This window comes from Botrytis byssoidea (assembly GCF_014898295.1).
Source record: "Botrytis byssoidea strain MUCL 94 chromosome Unknown BBYS_018, whole genome shotgun sequence".
Taxonomy (NCBI): domain Eukaryota; kingdom Fungi; phylum Ascomycota; class Leotiomycetes; order Helotiales; family Sclerotiniaceae; genus Botrytis; species Botrytis byssoidea.
In genome coordinates, this window is record NW_024065859.1 from 602,605 (window position 1) to 621,693 (window position 19,089).

At 42.6% G+C, this 19,089-nt stretch overlaps 5 protein-coding genes across 5 annotated transcripts; 4 read left to right on the forward strand and 1 right to left on the reverse strand.

Annotated features, from left to right (window-relative positions):
- Positions 1 to 963: 963 nt before the first annotated feature.
- EAE97_008560 (uncharacterized protein) lies at positions 964 to 1,620 on the reverse strand (the record flags this gene model as incomplete). The annotated part of the gene is made up of 1 exon (XM_038879075.1): positions 964 to 1,620. One exon carries the CDS (start codon positions 1,618 to 1,620, stop codon positions 964 to 966), a length of 657 nt encoding a protein of 218 aa, XP_038730157.1.
- Positions 1,621 to 7,406: 5,786 nt separating this feature from the next.
- On the forward strand, positions 7,407 to 9,062 carry EAE97_008561 (uncharacterized protein; the record flags this gene model as incomplete). Its single annotated transcript, XM_038879076.1, has 2 exons — positions 7,407 to 8,485; positions 8,555 to 9,062. The coding sequence occupies 2 exons, from the start codon at positions 7,407 to 7,409 to the stop codon at positions 9,060 to 9,062; spliced, it is 1,587 nt and encodes a 528-aa protein (XP_038730158.1).
- A 203-nt stretch (positions 9,063 to 9,265) lies between these two features.
- EAE97_008562 (uncharacterized protein) lies at positions 9,266 to 10,500 on the forward strand (the record flags this gene model as incomplete). Its single annotated transcript, XM_038879077.1, has 4 exons — positions 9,266 to 9,369; positions 9,482 to 9,615; positions 9,664 to 9,758; positions 9,811 to 10,500. The coding sequence occupies 4 exons, from the start codon at positions 9,266 to 9,268 to the stop codon at positions 10,498 to 10,500; spliced, it is 1,023 nt and encodes a 340-aa protein (XP_038730159.1).
- Positions 10,501 to 13,201: 2,701 nt separating this feature from the next.
- EAE97_008563 (uncharacterized protein) lies at positions 13,202 to 15,483 on the forward strand (the record flags this gene model as incomplete). Its single annotated transcript, XM_038879078.1, has 6 exons — positions 13,202 to 14,035; positions 14,086 to 14,167; positions 14,220 to 14,567; positions 14,616 to 15,078; positions 15,131 to 15,218; positions 15,268 to 15,483. The coding sequence occupies 6 exons, from the start codon at positions 13,202 to 13,204 to the stop codon at positions 15,481 to 15,483; spliced, it is 2,031 nt and encodes a 676-aa protein (XP_038730160.1).
- A 534-nt stretch (positions 15,484 to 16,017) lies between these two features.
- On the forward strand, positions 16,018 to 18,858 carry EAE97_008564 (uncharacterized protein; the record flags this gene model as incomplete). Its single annotated transcript, XM_038879079.1, has 1 exon — positions 16,018 to 18,858. The coding sequence occupies one exon, from the start codon at positions 16,018 to 16,020 to the stop codon at positions 18,856 to 18,858; it is 2,841 nt and encodes a 946-aa protein (XP_038730161.1).
- Between the last annotated feature and the right edge of the window lie 231 nt (positions 18,859 to 19,089).

The following is a 19,089-nucleotide window of genomic DNA, read 5'->3' on the forward strand; positions in this document are numbered from 1 at the left end:
AAAGGGATTTTATTCTCTTCTACCCTCTTCTCTTTCCTTCCATTATATTTATTTTCGCTTCTGTGTCTTGTTCTTCTAGTTCTATTTGATGTGCATATACACATTCTACTTTAGATGTCTAATATGAAAATGAAAATGAAAACGATACTAAAAGTAAACATACACAACACCTGTGACAAAAATAACTTTCAGAAGGAGGAGATCCCAAATTCCAAATCCCAAATTCTAAATTCCAAAGAGAGAAGAGATGAGAAAGCGAACGACATTAAAAAATCTCAAATATCGAAGTATATTTTAGGGATTTGGAGTAGGAGGCAAGGTTAAGCTTGATGTTGATGTTAATGATGATGTGCAAAAAATATGCATGATGTAGAAGAGGTAGGTAGATGTGAACTTATAGATTAAAGGGGTGATGTGGAGATTGAGGTGAGGTATGAGGTGTGAGATGTAAGATAGGAGTTGAGATAACGGTGATTTTGTGAATGAGGAGGAGGAAGATGCAGATTGATTGTGGGATTGGGTCTCGAGGAATGGGTTATGATTAATGATTTGAAAGGTTGAGAGAACATAATGGGTTTGTATGAGAGGCCATTTTAATGAATTGGGATTTGAAATAACGGTTCAATTTCGTTAATAGTGGAGAAGAGGTGTGATGGAATAATGATGAATGTTCAATTTGAGATTATTTTGAATATGTCACAGAACTGGACATAATTGGTCAAGTAAGTACTTAAGTTTCAAAACGAAGAAAGGCACATAAAAATAAAGGATTGTGTGTACAATCACGCGTGATATTTGCCTATCTATGTAATATTTAGCTACCTAGCCAAATATGTGTCTGCCCGAAACACAAAAATGTAAAAACGGTATCATGTAGAAAAAAGAAATGTATTATGTACAAAGAAAAAGATGAAGAATCCAAAGAATCGTCTCGCATCTCCGCACAGCGGAAAAGCTATCCTCTTAAAATGCCATCGTGGCCTTGGCTTTAGTCCAGTAGGCCAATCGCGCAGGATCAGCGGGATCAACTCCAACGCACGTCATATATGCTTGCCATCCTTCTACGGTACCTGTCTTAAGAGCTGTTCGAGCATCCGCACAGAATGTCTTCAAAAACCATGGTGCACTTCCCCATGTATACTCGTCAACCAAAACCAAAGCTCGGATCTCGTTCAACTTGTCGTCCGACAAGCCATCGATGGTGGTAGCGGTGGTGATCTTTGCGAGAGGGTCTTTGAGGGCGGGAATAGATTGCGCGTACTGGAGATTGTATTTCGCCATTTGCATGTTTTTTGTTCCTTGGCCTGGACGACCGGGGCTGTGGTTGATGTTGTATTGGAAATTCACGCTTTCAAACGACATAAGTGCAATCATGGCACCTATTTCTGCAGCGGTGAAATCTTCGTTTCCGAAAGCTATAATCATACCCTTTGCTGCTTGAGCAAGAGTTGCGCACTCATCTGGGAAAGGTGCAGTGCTGCAGTCAGTTAAGGCGCCGGAGATTCCACCAACTATGGTTTCGGCTTGAGTGGCACGTCCAAGGATGAGGTTGTTCGAGGCAATAGGCGACGCAATGGCGAGAGCCGAGAAAAAAATGATTTGGATTGTCTTGAACAACATAATGAATGATGATTTATCGAGGTAATCTGTTTGAGGTATGGGATTTGAGTTGGAGTATGGTTTCAAGAAGAGAAATAGATTAAGGTTAAGAGGATGTGATGCTTTATGTAGGTCTAGCAATGAGGATTGTTCTCGAATTTATCGACAATTGGCTTGAACAATGTAATTGTTTGTAAAATCTTTGTGATTGAACAAAGGAAGAAAGAAACCCTGAGAAAGTGATTGTTGACCCTTTTTGTTATTCTGAAAGAGAGAATGAAATGACTGCAAAAAGAGCCTTGAGTAGCAGAAAAGAAAGAAACGCTTATTTTCAGTCACAAAAAGAGCGAATTGACAAAGAATTCTTTGAATGACTCCATGGCAATAAATAAACGTATGATTCCCTCAATCCCATACTTCGGATGAAGAAACAAACACGGTCATACTTGACTGATATTCTGTTTGCAAAGGCAAATTACAGAGACATTTCAGTGGATGAGGCTCAAGGAGATCCCAAGTATGTTCAGGTGGCGGAGATGATGACAGCCAATACTTTGGATATCAATGCAAGAGTCTGATATCTGGATGTTTCATGTTTCAAGAAGAACGGAATAGTGCAGAACTCCTTGGTCAATGCTGTGTAGCCACGTGATCATACTTTTTGACCCTTAAAGGCCGTAACGTGAGAAGGAAGCTCTCTCCTCAAAATTGGAAGTCGAGTTGAGAAAGTATGGGTAATTGAAAATTGGACAATTGAATAATCGGAAGAACAAATCCACAATCACCTACAAATTTAATAATCTTTCTTTCTGAAAACTCGAATTGTCGTTACACGAAGATGTAGCGATGAGAACATCTCCTTACTACTACCTAGGTAGGTATGTCAATGCTATGAAGATCATTTACAAGCGGACTTTTAATCCCGCTGCTCATGGGCTTGCAAACGGTCCAAGCAATCAAATTCCGAATTACTGGATCGCATGAATTGTCATCGACACAGCATATTCGAACTGTTTGTTTTTTGAGACACATGTACATGTATGGTACACGTTAACGAGAGGAGAAGGGTTCACACATAATGAATTCATTGTACGAAGACTGGAAAGGAAAGCCTTACGAGGAACGAGCAGCGAGTGTGGAAGAACGGAACGTAACGATGCACTGTGTTGTCGAAGATTTGATTAGGCGATTGGCCAGCCTACGAGATGACATGCACTGTCGACCAACAAAAGTTTTCGGAAGGAGATAGCACGAATCATGAATTTGTTGCTCCAAAATTGGTATGTCGCGTGGGTGGTCCATACAAATATACGGAATTTTGAGGAACTATGGTGAGATTCAAGGAACCCAGAAAATGAACCGCCGTTCAATTTTGAGTCTTTACCTTGCAGGGCTGGAAAACGTATATTGAGGTACCTACTTCGAGATACTTTTCTTTTTGCTCGCTGCACAAGGGCACATGCTATGTATGAGCTTTACGAGGGCCTTACAAGGGCCTTACGAGTGCTTTACCATGGCTTCACAAGGGCACGGGAGGGCATGAAAAGGGCTTCAGGGCAGAGAGGGGAAAATCTTGATGGCAGCGCTGTGCCGTGCAGCCCATTATCATGACGAAGATATAATTCTGCAGCCCTGCGGCATGGAAAGTGTCTCGAGGGTATGACCAAAATTTTCGTCCCAATTATATTTTCCAATGCTATCGCATTTTGTGGACCAGCATTGACTCATCCTTGCAAAGGGGCCCTCCCGATTTGATGAAGATCAAGCTTTAAACTTTAAAGTTGCGGAGACGTGGTCAAATGGGAGTCATCGCCCGCCGCCGTCTCGATCGCTTGGGGAATTTGGGAAGAGGGCAAAATGCATGATCCGCACATCAGAATTTGGACACCTGATAAACTTTTGGATACTTCCGATGTCAAGGTGGAAGCTTACCAAGCACTTAGCACACTACGGAACTCAATTCATTAGATACCTAGGATCGATTGTCGACGCGTGTTGACACTGTTGACGCAGACACGAAGGTTCTCATATCCAAATAGGAAGTTGTTAACAGCGTACAATTATTGATACCTAGAGAATCTGACGATGGATATATTTGCAAACGTATTCAGACTCGTAAGTCGCCAAGCTTCGCTGACGACGAAGATACCATATGAAATTCAGGTACTCGGCCAAAAGGTGTCTATGGCAGCATCACATTCAAAGCAGCATTGAAAATTGATTCTGCGGGGAATGGCCAAATATGATGATTATGATAACCTTACATGACGGAAGGAGAAGAAATAAAAAAGAGATAAGATAGGTAGGTAGGTAGGTACGGAAATACATGGGATTTACCGGTCGTCGAAACTGCCACCGAAGTTCAACGAACATTGTTCTTTTATTGGCTCTCGATACGTACGTATATTTGACTCTCGAGGTCTTTGGAGCAGCGAGCGTGGCTTAGATTTGCGGTTTTTTCCAGACTTTCAATTTTCTACCGTGCAAAATTGAGGCTCTTTGACTACTCGGTGAGTTTAAAGTGGACTCGGAGTGATAATTCCCCCGTCTTACTTTGTTTGCTGCATCGTACCAAAACAATACTCCGTACCTGTCCTGTATCGTACCGCTTACTAAATTGAAAGGGGAAACAATTCATTCTTGTCAAACACCCCCAGTCCCTGATGACGGAAAGGGAAAGGACAAGCTTTGAGCCATGCACCTTATTTTCGAATATTTGACGCTCTTTTAGCTTCGATCAGGTGGATTTCCCGTTTCTTCCGTGGGAACGGGGCTCTTCGGGGTTCAATGGTCTCGAGAATGCAATACGGTACCGTCAGTGTGTGGACACTGGACAGACTCCAGAGCAGAGGTAATTAATATCTTATTCTTATCTTCGCTTTCGCTTGCAGTGATCGACAATCGTTTCAATGAATTGACATCAATTTCATACGATAATTTGGTTCGAGTGGAGTCCCCCTTCACACCAAGATGAGAAAGTCACATTGATCACACAATCTTTTTGGCATGGAGAATGAAAAGTTGGATACATAGTTGATGGGATGATTTTTTGCGTGAATATCCAGTACATCACATCCAAACGTACGATTGAATATTAACAAATAGACAACATCGCAGATTCACATTTAAAGGATCTTTTACGCTTAAATGTCGAAGGCTTGAGTGATGGAAATAGCATCGCCTCCTTACCAAACAGTTTAAGCGCGAGACGTCAACAAGGGTGCTTTGAAAGAGACAATCTGGCGGGGCCCCCCTTGTGAGTGATCATAATGGCGTTCCGTTCCCACGTTTATTTTGATTCTTGCAGTATCTTATTTTATAAATCCACCCGGCTGGTTACAACTTATCTTGGGGTGCTGCCACTTTTGGTTACAGATTGACGGACGACGTGGGTATGAATTGCTGGGCATACACTCGATGAGGATGAGAATGAGAAGATGTGTCTTCATATAGAACTTTCCCACTCTGAGTAAATTACCGATGGGTATGTGTGGCACATGGATTTTGACTCGATTGGATCCTTATGTGCTTCTGGATTTCCAGATATGTATTTTTAGCTGTGCGGTTGAATACTGCGGAGTGGTTGTTGGTTTCACTACCCATCTATGTATTCCGTGCATTGTGTAAATGTATGTAGATAACCTCACACAAAGGCAGCAGGGCTATTTATTGGCCGCCGAAATCACCACCCGACCGAAGGACCAGAGCAGAGTCCATATTAACTTCCGGGTCTGCATTGCGGGGAAGCAATGGACGGCGCCCATGTGCTCGTCGAATGGGAGAGATACGCGCGAGAATCAAGGGGGGGTTGAGATGTCGAATTTGGGATCGTGGTGAATCTGGATCGCGACTAAATATTCGGGAAGGGTCTTGATGCGTGGGTTGGCGTTGAGGTTAAGCATGTTTCATGATGGATTGAGTTTAGCTATAGAATAGATATCATAGATGGCGAGGGTATCAATTGAGATATTAATCACAGTGAGGTATTAATCAAATTGGGAGCTCAACAATATAACATGTATGATGTACAAGCGCGATAGGAAGAGAAGGGAAACGGAATCTCCCAGAAGCCGTTTCTCATTGATGTGTGGAAAGCGATCGGTAATTACGCTTTCCTATATGGGTAAATAGACGCCGTCGTGAAGATGTTCGAGATTGCACGGAAGGAAAATGGGATGTGATGAGTTTCCCAGTGTTAGAAGTTGTAAAGTTTGGGATTTTCATGTCGGTTTCGGGATCGTACGAGGGGGGCCGAAGAGGAAAATTGCTGGGGAGGATGAGGAGATGGATGTTTGTTGGATATTATGCTATAGTGTTTGAGTTTGAGTTTGGTAGACCTTTTCGGAGACCTTGACTTGGTTTATTGGTGTGATATGTATGGTATAGTGTGTTGAACATTGTTGAGCATCAAGCAGTGGTAGCAATATATCTAATTCTATGCAATATCTACGTAGTATCTAGTACCTAGGTATTCTTTCTATACGTGTGAGAAATTCATCCATCCTTCAATTGAAGCATATAAAAATAGAATAGTAGTGGTAAAGAGGGAAGGGAAGTGAAGGATGAAATAAAAGATGATATCAATTATTACAATTGCCACGCCCCTCAATCAATTACACTCACTCCTTCCCTTGTTGAAATGGGATTACCACGCTAACTTCATTTTAGCTCATCCTTGTTCATTCCTCATTGAGCTACAACTAACTTCACAAGTAACAAGCCCATTCTCACTGTTGCCTAGAAATCAATGGCCGCTTTAATCAATCGACGGACGAGGCGGATCTATGGGCTAATCAACCTCCAAATCTAAATTTCGTATCATCTTTCCTCTCACTCACTCAACTCTCACTTATTCTCTCTCCCTCTCTCCCTCTCTCCCTCTCTCAATACCAACTTACCTTACCTACCTACACGCCAAGTTTTAATCGACGTCTGACCAACCCAGTTCCCGTTTATTTAATTCCTCACCGGCCACGAATCTAACTAACGCGTTCAACCTCGACTTAACCCCAAACAATACACACGACCGGTGTCATTGTGGTTGTAGTTGTTTGATTCACGATTCCGTTTCTCTCTCCATCCCATACCTATCAAACTGATAAATCTTATACCTCATTCGTCAAATTCTTTCAACCCCTCTAGGCAACAACCTCACCTCCACACCTTAAACCTTAATCTTGACCCTCTTCTATCCCGACCGTTCGCGCTTCTCTCTTCCCTCTATCTGAGCACTGCCATCAAAAAAAAGATCTTTCATGAACCAGAGCTTCGACCGATCAAGGGAAAACAAACATCGCAAGACTAAATAGAAGTCGGAGTAGTCGACACGAACCTTATTGTCGTCTTTTCTGAGTTTCATTTGCTAGGTTGTTTTGAACCAACTTCGAGAAAGGCTCTCAGCCTCGAAAGTGATACTTGTGCCGCCAAACTACCTACCTACCGACCTACATATCTACTCATTTGTACGCTTTGATTCATTCTTTCCCCGTACTTTGATCTACTACCTACTTCTCCATCCACTTTTTCACTTCCAGAGCTTGATTGAGCAATTATTGGTCCGAAAGTCAATTCGTATGGATTGATCAATCAGCCATACATCTCTACCTTCTTTCCCACACCGAAGCTACTTTCTTTCACCTATTACATACCTTTTATCTCCGTTGATACCACACCCACACCCCGAAACGGATCGATTCATTCTCATTTGTGACTCACATTTCTTGCATGGAATAAAAGATTCCCAGGGCTAATCAATCTCACCCTAGTCTTCGAACAATTCGCAAGTTCACAAGACCTGACCACTCAGGATGTCGTTCACACATCCCCGAAGAACTACAAAGACCACATCCACTGCTGTGACTCTTCTTGCGAATACGTCAAGCCGGCCAACAGTTAATACAACTATGGCTTCCCTTCGCAAAGGTGCCACTTTCCACTCACCTTCTTCTCCCACACGCGAAGTTGATGGTGCATTCAATCTCTCGGCTCTCGAACGTTCATTGTCCAATCTTGAAGATTTCGCCGTCGAATCACACAAGCGTCGTGCTGCCGATGTCATAGAATCATTCGAGCTTACTGCTGCTGGCAATCAATCATCTTCCACTTCACGTCGTCGTTTCCGTGACGAGTCTGATCCTGTTCCTCGAGGTGTCGTCAACGTTGAGAACCCCTCCACCAAATCATACAATACCGAATTGATGGACGGAGTTATGCCATCAGAACAATCTTCCGTTCGACGATCAACACGTCCCCGTCGCACCACACCCAGATATGCAGACAGTGGTCTTGGATCATCCATCGGGTCATCATCATCAGACAAGAAGGTAATCACCGATGACAATGTCTCCAAATCTACCAAGCCATCCACTATAACTAGATCGGCTGCTGCTCCATCCACAACGATCAAAAGCCTTCCTAGACTTAGTGCTCGCACCACCGCTCGCATTCAAGAGCATATCTTGAAGCCACTCCTAGCAAAGGAGTCTTTCAAAGACTTGCATCCCCTCCTCCAAGACTGTCCCAGACGAATTCATCAGAAGGAAATCGTATCTCTCCGCGACCTGGAGAAGACTTTAATCTTTACCGCACCTGTAAGTGAAATCCATATTGATGTTGCTTGGGAGTTTACTCACTGGTTCTCGCAATTGAAGAAGTACACAAAGAGCGCCTCCTTGTACCTCGACTTTTGTCTGGAATCGATTCACTGCATCCAAGCTACCGTCGAACTTGTTAATGAACGCGAACAAACGCGACCAAACGATCGCCCATATACTAACGGATACTTCGTCGATCTCGTCGAACAGATTAAGCAATACGCTGAACAGGTCCGAGAAGCTAAGGAGAAGGAAGAGAAGGGAGAAACCATTAGCGAGATGGATGCTCACCCGTATGTCCCCCAGCTTTCTTCATACTCAAATGTGAAGTTTGAAAATTTGCTAATCGGTTGGCCATTTAGATCAGATGAGGTCAAGCTTCACGGTGGTCTGACCAGAAATGGTCGACCCGCTGAACTTGTCCGCATCAATAAGAAAACTGGCAAGGCCATTTCCATTGCCACCGGCCAACCGGTTGACATGGACGATGATGACAACAAGTCTATGAGATTTAAGCGCTCCTTGAGCGAAGAAGCTGAAGATGAAGAATCAGTGATGAGATCTATGGCACGTCGTAAGAAGGATGCTTCTGCCGCTGAGCTCGCCCCTAAATTTTGTCGCGAAAAGGGATGTGACAAGTCATTCAAGCGTCCATGTGACTTGACCAAACACGAGAAAACTCATTCCCGCCCCTGGAAATGTCCCGTCACTTCGTGCAAATACCATGAATATGGTTGGCCAACCGAGAAAGAGATGGACCGTCATCAAAATGACAAGCATTCCGCCGCTCCTCCACTATTCGAGTGTCACTTCAAGCCTTGCCCATACCGATCAAAGCGAAAGCGGAGTCAGAGCGCCAAAAATAAATAATTTGGGGTCCCCCGCGAAGACAACTCGAAAGACCCAATCCACCAATTCCGCGGCCTTCATGTATTCTATGAATCTGCGAGCGGCTTATTATTGATAATTCGGATCCGAAATCGTTTTGCCCCCGGTAGCATCTTTATTGAAGTCTTATATCAACCTCAATTCGAGGTTTCATCAGACCAAACAGTGACTCGAGGACCAGAACAATGTCTGCCTCTCTCCCAGGCAATCGAGAATTGCCCGCTTCTCAGTATGATCTCAGTACATACTGGGGACGGGTGATGCATTCTGCGGCCATTTCAGACCCTAGGTGAGGAGGAATTTGCTGTGTGTTTTCACCAAAAAGGTGCCCACACTTTCTTTCAGACGCTCCATCATGGCCGTTGTAAAGTATACAACATCATATACTGACGATTGAATAGAACATTGTTGGTCAACAGCGCCGGATTGGAGAATGCGAAAAGTCTCATTTCGAATTACAAACAGGGGAAGATCCATGAAATGACTCCGGAGTTATGGAATGCGAAAAAAATTGTTGATTCAACATTACATCCAGGTTTGTGAGATTCTGCGAAAGTACTGGACGGAAGGCTCACATTACTAGATACTGGCACTCCAGTTTTCCTTCCGTTTCGAATGTCATGCTTCGTTTTATCAAACTTGGTAGTCACAGCAGGAATGCTCACACCAGGATTGGGAGTAAGCTTTCTCAGAAGTTCTATAGAAATATCCCATTGCTGACAGCTGGCAGACGACAGGAACATTGTTATGGCAAATTACAAACCAATCTCTTAATGTGGCTATCAACAATGCCAATGCCAACAAATCCACCCCTCTCTCAACCTCAAAAATTGCACAATCTTACTTTCTCGCAGTTGGAGCTTCTTGCTCTGTTGCACTTGGTCTCAATGCTCTCGTTCCAAGATTAAAGAAAGTTAGCCCAGGCACCAAGATGATACTTGGAAGATTGGTACCATTCGCTGCCGTTGCAAGTGCTGGAGCATTGAACGTTTTCTTGATGCGAGGAGAAGAAATTAGAAAAGGCATTGATGTTTATCCAGTTCTCTCAGAATCGGATAAGGTAAAGCTTGCAGCAGAGGGCAAATCTGAGTCTGAGGTTGCTTCATTGGGCAAGAGCAAGAGAGCAGCCACTATTGCCGTCTCGGAGACAGCTATCAGTCGAGTTTTGAACAGTTCTCCAATTATGGTTATTCCAGCTTTAATTTTGGTGAGATTACAGAAGAAGCAGTTTCTCATCAGAAACCCTAGACTCACATTACCAATCAATCTGGGTCTCATTCTTGGTACTAGTCTGTTCGCCTTACCTCTAGCTCTAGCGGCCTTCCCTCAACGCCAAAGCGTAGATGCATCAACGTTAGAGGAGGAATTCTGGGGCAAGGGCGGAGAGGGTGGAAAAGTCGTTTTCAACAGAGGAATATGAAGACATCATTGAATGACTCGAATTTTATATTTCCAAGACACAATTCGGCCTTATTCAACCACTATTTTCAAGGTCCATCATGCGGCTCGAGTTCTATTCTAACCCCATTGAGAGATCTACTGGCGGGATATTGATTAAAGAAAGCACAGAGCACGGCGTTCATGGCTACACTGCACAGAATTCTGATACCAATAGAAGAAATTACCAATAACACATAGATAAAAATTCAGCTGAGCCTGTATAAAATTTCGCTTCTCATCCCTTCTTGAAATAAGTGTCTCTTGGCACGTGATTACCGACTCAAAGACCAACGGGATCCCCTTGTTCGTCGATCACACATCCCGCACGACCTTTAAATTGGTTCATGAGCACGGATTTTTATATCTATATCGCAGCAGTTCTTTCTGGAATTGTTTAGGACATTTGTTCGAAACTCAAACTCATGTGAGTACAGTAAGTAATCTTTTCTGTTCGCGTCTATAACGAGAAACAAGTTGCAATGATGATCCCTCCATACCTCGCCTATGACAATTGCCACTTGAGATAAAGAAGATCGAGGGGTTTTTTTTATCAAGCGGATGATTTTCGAAGTAGAACAATGGTTGGAAATTTCAGTGGCAACTGTACGGAAAAGTAAAAGATTGAACAAGTGTGGTACTTTGGATAGATTAAGAAATACTGCTGCAAAAATAACTTCTGTCACTATTATGGGCTTAAGGATTTTCCCGATCTAATATATATCCTAAAAATGATACAGTGCTGGCTTTACTTGGGCTGAGTTTTTCTGGGCAGTGGGTTTGTGAGGTTAGGTTGTTGTTTTTTTCTTTGTGAAGCATGATGACAGGACTTAGACTTGGATTGGATCATGCATTCATCAACTCAATCAATGTAAGAATAACGGGGGGTTGGTTACACTGATAAAGGATTGGCTCAAATGAATGAATGGGAAGGCTTTTGGATGAATTCCAGGGAGGGCCACCGGCTTTTCTCAGAAGTGTTTTAGGTGATGTGATGTGACTGACTAGATGTGATATGTGAATGGAAGGAAGGACTTTTTTTCAAAGAAAATGGCCTCGGGGTAAGATGGCTGGCTAGATGGGTAAGATTACTCGTGGCATGCAGAAAGGGCATGTAAGTTGCAGTCCATACCTAGTATCTCCCTAGGTATATTTGAGAATGGAGGGAGGTCGCTAGCTATCCTACATACTGACAGAACGTATGATACAGGGGAACTGGAGAATGACGAATAAAACATCTTCGTATTGACATGAGAGTCGGTTGGCATGAAAGTATAACTCTCTTGGGACAAGGGACACAAGCTTTTCGACTCTGGAGCATGTTAATGAGGGGAATGAATGATACCTAGGTAGTACTTGGTAATAAGTCGGTATGTGAGGAAGGTAATAAATGTACAAAGAGTGAATTGAATGATTGGGGAAAATATCACCTGCTTACATAGTGGATACGTAGATACCTAGGTAGGTTGATGGATATATTACCAGAGGTAGGTAGGTAGGTAGTTATTATTGTTGTTATTATAAGAGAGATCAATAGACTTCAACAATTCAATGATATGATGTGAATAAATAGATTCCAATCCAAAGACAATATATATCATGGTGCGACCCGTTTTTCTCTATGCCTAGGTAAGTATTATTCTATTCCTAAATTGAAATATCCTCAATCATGAGTGAGTGACTGAGTGGATGAATGAATGAATGAATGAGAGAGATACTTCCCTAGTCCGGAGCAGGTAAAATTTATCATTTGATATAGACTGACCATCAACAGACACTTTTCTTTGATCATTCATTGGGTAATTCATTGGGTCGATAACTCCATATATCATCATTTTTTATGATAAAAAAACGAGGAAAGAGATGATGAAGAAGGTGGAAAGGAATGAGAGGAAGAAATAGCTACTTACCTAGGTACATAGGTAGATTGAAGAAAAAAGAGAAAGAGATTGAACCAATGGTCAAACGGGCTCAAATGGTATCTCATGAATGAATCCAGTGAATGCAGTCGAGCAGTCCAGTCAAGCAGTCCAGTCAAGCAGTCCAGTTATTATAGTTTCCGAGTAGAGTAGTCCCAGTCTTAGTGGAACAAGCCAAAGAGAATTCATCACCCAATTCAATTCAATTCAATTCAATTCAATTCAATTCAATTCAATTACTTCCATTTACTTGAAAATCATAAATCATACTTGCTAGTCATAAGCGATCTTGAACCAACCCGCAAAACCCCAGTTCCATCAAGTTCAGAAAACTGCAAGAAGTTCCTTATTTCTAATCCTCTCAGAGCAACCACCCTTATTGAAGATATTTAACAATATTTTCTCGCACTTGGAAAATTAACACATCGAAATTACCTATCAAGTCAATATAATCAACTCTCTTTCGAGAAATGTCGCGTATTTGACATTTCGAACTCAGCGCGATACGGTCGGAAAGATAGAAAGAATTACCTTTGACCATCATCCATCATCCACTTCCAACGTCAACCGTCAACTCCTTCATACATCATCGCGCATTTATTCTACATTACAACAATCAACCCATACTCTACCATACATGACTCGATGATCTGGTCCTTTTGATCTCGAGAATTCATCTTAATCATCCAAACACTTCAAAAATTTGGACGTGATCAAGTCTGAGCCCACCCCAGGGTCGAAACGATTACTTCTTGCCATTGTGCCATGTCGACTCCATCGACTTTACCTCCCCATCATCCCAATTACGGATACTCACATCATCAGAATTATCAATCAAACCACCAATATCGAGCGAGCAACGGCCTGTTGAACGGAAATAGCCGTCTGGGCACCTCTTACACCCTTCCGACCAACTCGTCGAGCAATAGCACATCGTCGAGTGTAGCTCCTCTTGCAAAGTCGACTCAAATCCCCTCACACCCTGCGAAAGTCGAGTCTAAAAAGTCTCCAAAAAAGCCCGCAGCCATGGTTTCTACCTCGTCGCAAGCGCCTCCCCCGCACAAGAGACAAAGATCCAAGGAGAGACAACCAGACTGGGATAAATTCTACGAGAATGGTTTACCCAAAGAGGTAATTGTCATCGATAGTTCTGAATCCCCCGAACCATCGTTGGACGTTTCCTCACATATCCAATCCAATAATTCTGCCGTGGCAGCGAATAATGGCCATGCGGCGAAGAAGAGAAAACGCAATGATGCATATGATCCCGTATACCAACTCGACCCCTCGATCGATCCGAGTCCACACTACAAATCAGAATCGGGTTCTGGTTCCACGATATCCACCGATCGCACAACATCAGCAATTCATACAACAGCCGCTACGTCCCTTGGTTCACATTCATCCAATGGGCAAAATGGGTACGAGGCTGCGGAAGTCATAGGGCAGAAGAGGAAAAGGACCAATACTCGGTTGCAAATTGCGAATGAAGCGAAGAGGAAAGAACTAGAGATCAATGGGGATGCTTTCACCAACTACATACCACCCCCCAAGCCACCCATAAAATCTCGCGACGTCCCAGTACGACCGATTGCGGATGTAAGTTTTGATGCTTTCCATGGTACGATTGAAAGCTAACATGTGTGAAGAATTCTTATACTAAGAATACCAAAATCGATGATGACGACGGACATTATATCGTCGTTCCAGAAACGAATCTAACAACACAATGTAAGTTTCCATGGGTCCAATTAATTCCTTCTACAAACTAATAAGGAATTAGACCAGGTTCAGAAATTACTTGGCCAAGGAACCTTTGGAAAGGTTGTACAAGCTAAAGATCTTCACAATGATAAATGTGTTGCTATCAAGATCATTCGCTCTGTACAGAAATATCGGGATGCTTCGAAAATTGAGTTACGAGTCCTCTCAACGCTCAAAGCAAATGATCGTGAGAACCGGAACAGATGTATACATCTACGGGATTGTTTCGATTACAGAGGGCATATATGTATAGTCATGGACCTTTTGGGACAGAGCGTTTTCGATTTCTTGAAGGGCAATTCCTTCGTGCCCTTTCCCAACTCCCAGATTCAACATTTTGCGCGACAGTTATTTACGAGTGTTGCTTGTAAGTATCTTGCCATTAATAAGAAGCCACGAGCTAACATTGGACCAGTTCTCCACGACTTAAACTTAATTCACACAGATCTCAAGCCAGAGAATATCTTATTATGCAACAGTGCATATCAAGCTTTTACATACAGCCGCAAAATTCCTTCTTCTTCAAGCACAGTTACGCGACAAGCGGCACAGCGGAAAGTTCTTCTGGATACAGAAATTCGACTCATTGATTTTGGTTCCGCAACCTTTCAGGATGAATATCACTCATCTGTCGTATCTACACGTCATTACCGAGCTCCTGAAATTATTCTTGGTCTTGGTTGGTCTTTCCCTTGCGACATCTGGAGTATTGGATGCATACTTGTCGAATTCTTTACGGGTGACGCCCTTTTCCAAACACATGACAACCTGGAGCATCTGGCCATGATGGAAGCGGTAGTCGATAAGAAAATCGATAGCCATCTCGTTCAACAAGTCAACACGATGGCAAAGCGAAACGGAGGAAATCCAGCTCAAAAGTGAGTGCTCCAGAATCTTCCCGAGAGACTATATGCTGATGTAATTTCTCAGATATTTCAAGCGCTTAAGACTTGAGTACCCATCTGCTGACACCACAAGGGCTTCACGGCGATTTGTGAAGGCGATGAAACCCTTACATGTGAGTTGTTCCAAACATTATCTCGCAAACCTTACTAACAAAATCACAGGAAATCATTAAGGATCAGTCAAAATTTAGCAAGAATTTCCTGGATCTATTGAGAAAGATATTTGTCTATGATCCAAACGAACGCATTACAGCCAAGGAGGCGCTTCAACATCCGTGGTTTAAGGAAGCCGCAACTGCAGATGACGGTACAGAAGCGGCGAAAATCAGATTACAAAGGCAAAGCGGAACATTTGTGGCACCACAGAGGCATCATTGAGCGATTAATGAACTATGACGGCGTAAATGGCATGGGGCATGGGGAAATCTTTTTACTCTGCACTATTTGTTTAGTTTAGCAGCGGATCGCGGTGGTAATGACTTTTGTATTATTTTACATAAATATTCTGCTCCCGGAAACAATAATCTGGGCGTCTTGATTACTTTCAGAAAATAGACACAGGATGGAGTTCCAGCAAGTTAACGCTCAGCTTATTATAATGTTGAGAGCATCGTTGGTTTCAAAATGAATTTTATCACATAGGATCTTAATAAATACCTAGTACATAACACTATTTGGAGGTTCAATTTTATCAAATATTTTTGAGTGATGATTGGAGTGCGTGCTAGAGCCTGACTACCTACATACTAGGTATGTTTTTTATATTGATTGCTATATGATGCTGTCTTGGCTACCGTATAATTTTATGAAATCCGTCATAATTTTTTAAAAGTACCTACCTACCTATATTTATCTGATCGTGAATTCTGTAACTGCAACAAAAATATGATGTGAACATTTGCTTTCAGCTTAATGCAGAAATTCCCATCGATTACAAGATTGAATCTCAAATCTAGATTTCGAGGTCTTAGAAAATCACTTCACGAAGCACTGAAAACTTTCCCAAGAAAAGAGGGGTACAGTTTTCCTCCACATCCAGCAAGATTATCTCCCTTGCCTACTCAATATATTCTAGAGAATAACGACAATCTAAGAGTTTCTCCAGAATTATCTCACACGCTTCCGAATGCTTTGAATGGAAAGCGGTTTCTTATTCTCAAAGACAATCCGGGGAATGTATATCGCAGCGCAAAATACAGGAAACCATTGATCAATAGTAGAAATCGCCTTCATCGACCAGGAGATTTAACCAAAATGCGCAATTATATCCAATTCCTCACGACTCCCACGGTGGACACGCCTGGGACTTCTTTGCTTTTACATTTCGATAACAAGAGGTACTTGATTGGAAATATTGCAGAGGGAACTCAGAGAGCATGTGTGCAAGGCAAGGTCGGATTGATGAAAGTTGGGGAGGTTTTCATGACTGGAAAGGTGGATTGGGCTTCAACTGGAGGAATGCTAGGTATGATTTTGACGTTGGCAGATGCAACAAGTACTTCAAGAGAGGCACAGTTTCAGGTTGCCAACGCGAAATCGCAAAAGAAAGGAGGACGCGCTGAGAAGCCCGAAAAGGCCTTTTTAAATTTACATGGAGGAGAAAACTTGACTCATCTACTTGCGACGGCTAGGAGATTTGTTTTCAGAAATGGGATGCCGTTATATACAAACGAATATCGGCCGGATACAGAACAGAGAACCAATTGGGACCCTTCATGGAGTGATGAAAATATCAAGGTCTGGGCCATGGCTATCAAATCGGAGGGAGCTGCGAAGCGTCGTGGGAAGAGAAGTCACGATGAGTTTTCGGATGATTCTCTGGATGGTTCTCTTGCTGAGAAGAGCAAGGAGCTTGAGCTTAAGGAAGCCCAAGAACTCAGAGATAAAGAGGATAATGAGCATCAAATACGAAAGTCTGTCGTATCTTCTATGTTTGATTCTGATTGGAAGTTAGATACTCTGTACTCCATGAAGCTCAAGGATGTCAAAATGCCTGCCGCTATCTTTGTTAGAAACTCAGATGGCAAGATACAAAGATATCAAGGACCTAAACCCGGAGGAAATCAGGAAGTTCCCGATATTGAAGTCCTCACTCGGAAACCTTGGCCAGGGGCGCTGGTTGAATCTTTACCTCCGACTAAACCTTCTACCAGTTCAGTCTCATATATCATCAAAAACCATACTCAGCGTGGAAAGTTCAATCCCAAGGAAGCCGAGAGATTGAATGTCCAGAAAGGTGCTGATTATCGAACTTTGGCAGCGGGAAGAAGTGTGATTGCGACCGACGGTACCACTGTCACTCCAGAACAAGTTTTGGGAGTGAGCAAGGAGGGTACCGGAGTTGCAGTTCTTGAAATACCTGATGCCTCTTATATTAAAGGTATATTTGCACGTGAAGAATGGAAAGCAAAAGAGGTCATGGCAGGAGTTGAATCAATAATATGGATTTTGGGTCCTGGCGTTTTAGCTGACCCCAGGATACAAGAGTTCATGGAAGAGCGTAAAGAACTTGCTCACATCGTTTCCTCCCATGATAATTGCCCAAATTATCTCGCATTCAGCTCAGCCGCAGCGCAAGCTATTCGTCTGCATCTCCTCGATTCCGAACGTTTCCCAATTCCCGCATTCAGTAATGCATCCGAGCCACCATCCAAACCTGTACCATATTCAAAAGCAAAATTAGGAAAAACGATGTTACTCGAACCAAAATTCGAGATTCAAGATGACAAGTGCATTCCTTATCTTGACACAGAGCAGGTGGTAAAGGAAGGAGACCCTGAAGTTCTTGCTTTAGCAAACGAAGCTAGAAAAGAGATTATGAGTCCAGAGTATCAAGCAAAGCTTGATGAAGTTCAAAAAGACATACCATGCAAGGATGCAGAAGTTATTACTCTCGGAACTGGTTCGGCTTTACCTTCAAAGTATCGAAACGTTTCAGCTACCCTACTTCGAATTCCAGAATATGGCAATTACCTATTTGACGCTGGTGAGAATACACTGGGCCAATTGAAGAGAGTATTTGGCAAAGACCTACCAGGTGTACTCTCTAATCTCAAGGCAATTTGGATCAGTCATCTTCACGCCGATCATCACCTTGGTACTACTTCGGTCATCAAAGCGTGGCATGAAGAAACATCTAAGAATGAAGCAACAAGAAATAACAAACTTGCTGTAGCATCAGATCATGGTATGATTCATTGGTTAACTGAATACTCCGAGGTCGAGAATTATGGATTTGAGAGGCTTGAGCTCGTTGAAATGACACCGGCAGTCAATAACCTTTACGAAGAATTTACACCAGAAAAAACGGAAGCATTTGGTCTTTCGTCTATTGAAGCTTGCCAAGTGAGCCATTGCCATGGTGCTTTAGCTGTTGCATTGAATTTCCCCAATGGATTCAAGGTTGCTTACTCAGGTGATTGTCGACCCTCACAAGACTTTGTTAGGATTGGTAAAGGTGCAACGTTGTTGATTCACGAGGCTACATTTGATGACGAACTTCAAGGTGATGCTATTGCCAAGAAACATTCCACCACTTCGGAAGCAATGAATATTGGCAAGGGTATGGGAGCAAGACGAATTCTACTTACCCACTTTTCTCAGAGATATCAAAAGATACCAGTCATGGACAGTGAAGTTACAGATCAAGTTGCCATTGTTGCATTTGATTATATGAGGGTTAAGATATCCGATTTTTCGAAAATAGCGGCATTTAGACCGGCGTTGCTGAAGCTTTATGAAGAGAAAGAATAGATTAAGGGATTGAAATGATTACGATTTCATAGTTGCAAAGGACGCCAGGAGAAGCATGGTTTAGGACCGGTTATCACTTAAATAAGGTCTTAGGCAGGGTGTATAAGGAAATGTGTTTATATTGTATAGTATTGACAAAGGAAATTCTCGCGAGTGGATTTTTAACAAAAGAAATTTTTACAAAAGAAATTCTATGTTGTGAGAAGGATATCACTCCTCTCTTGTTTCGTC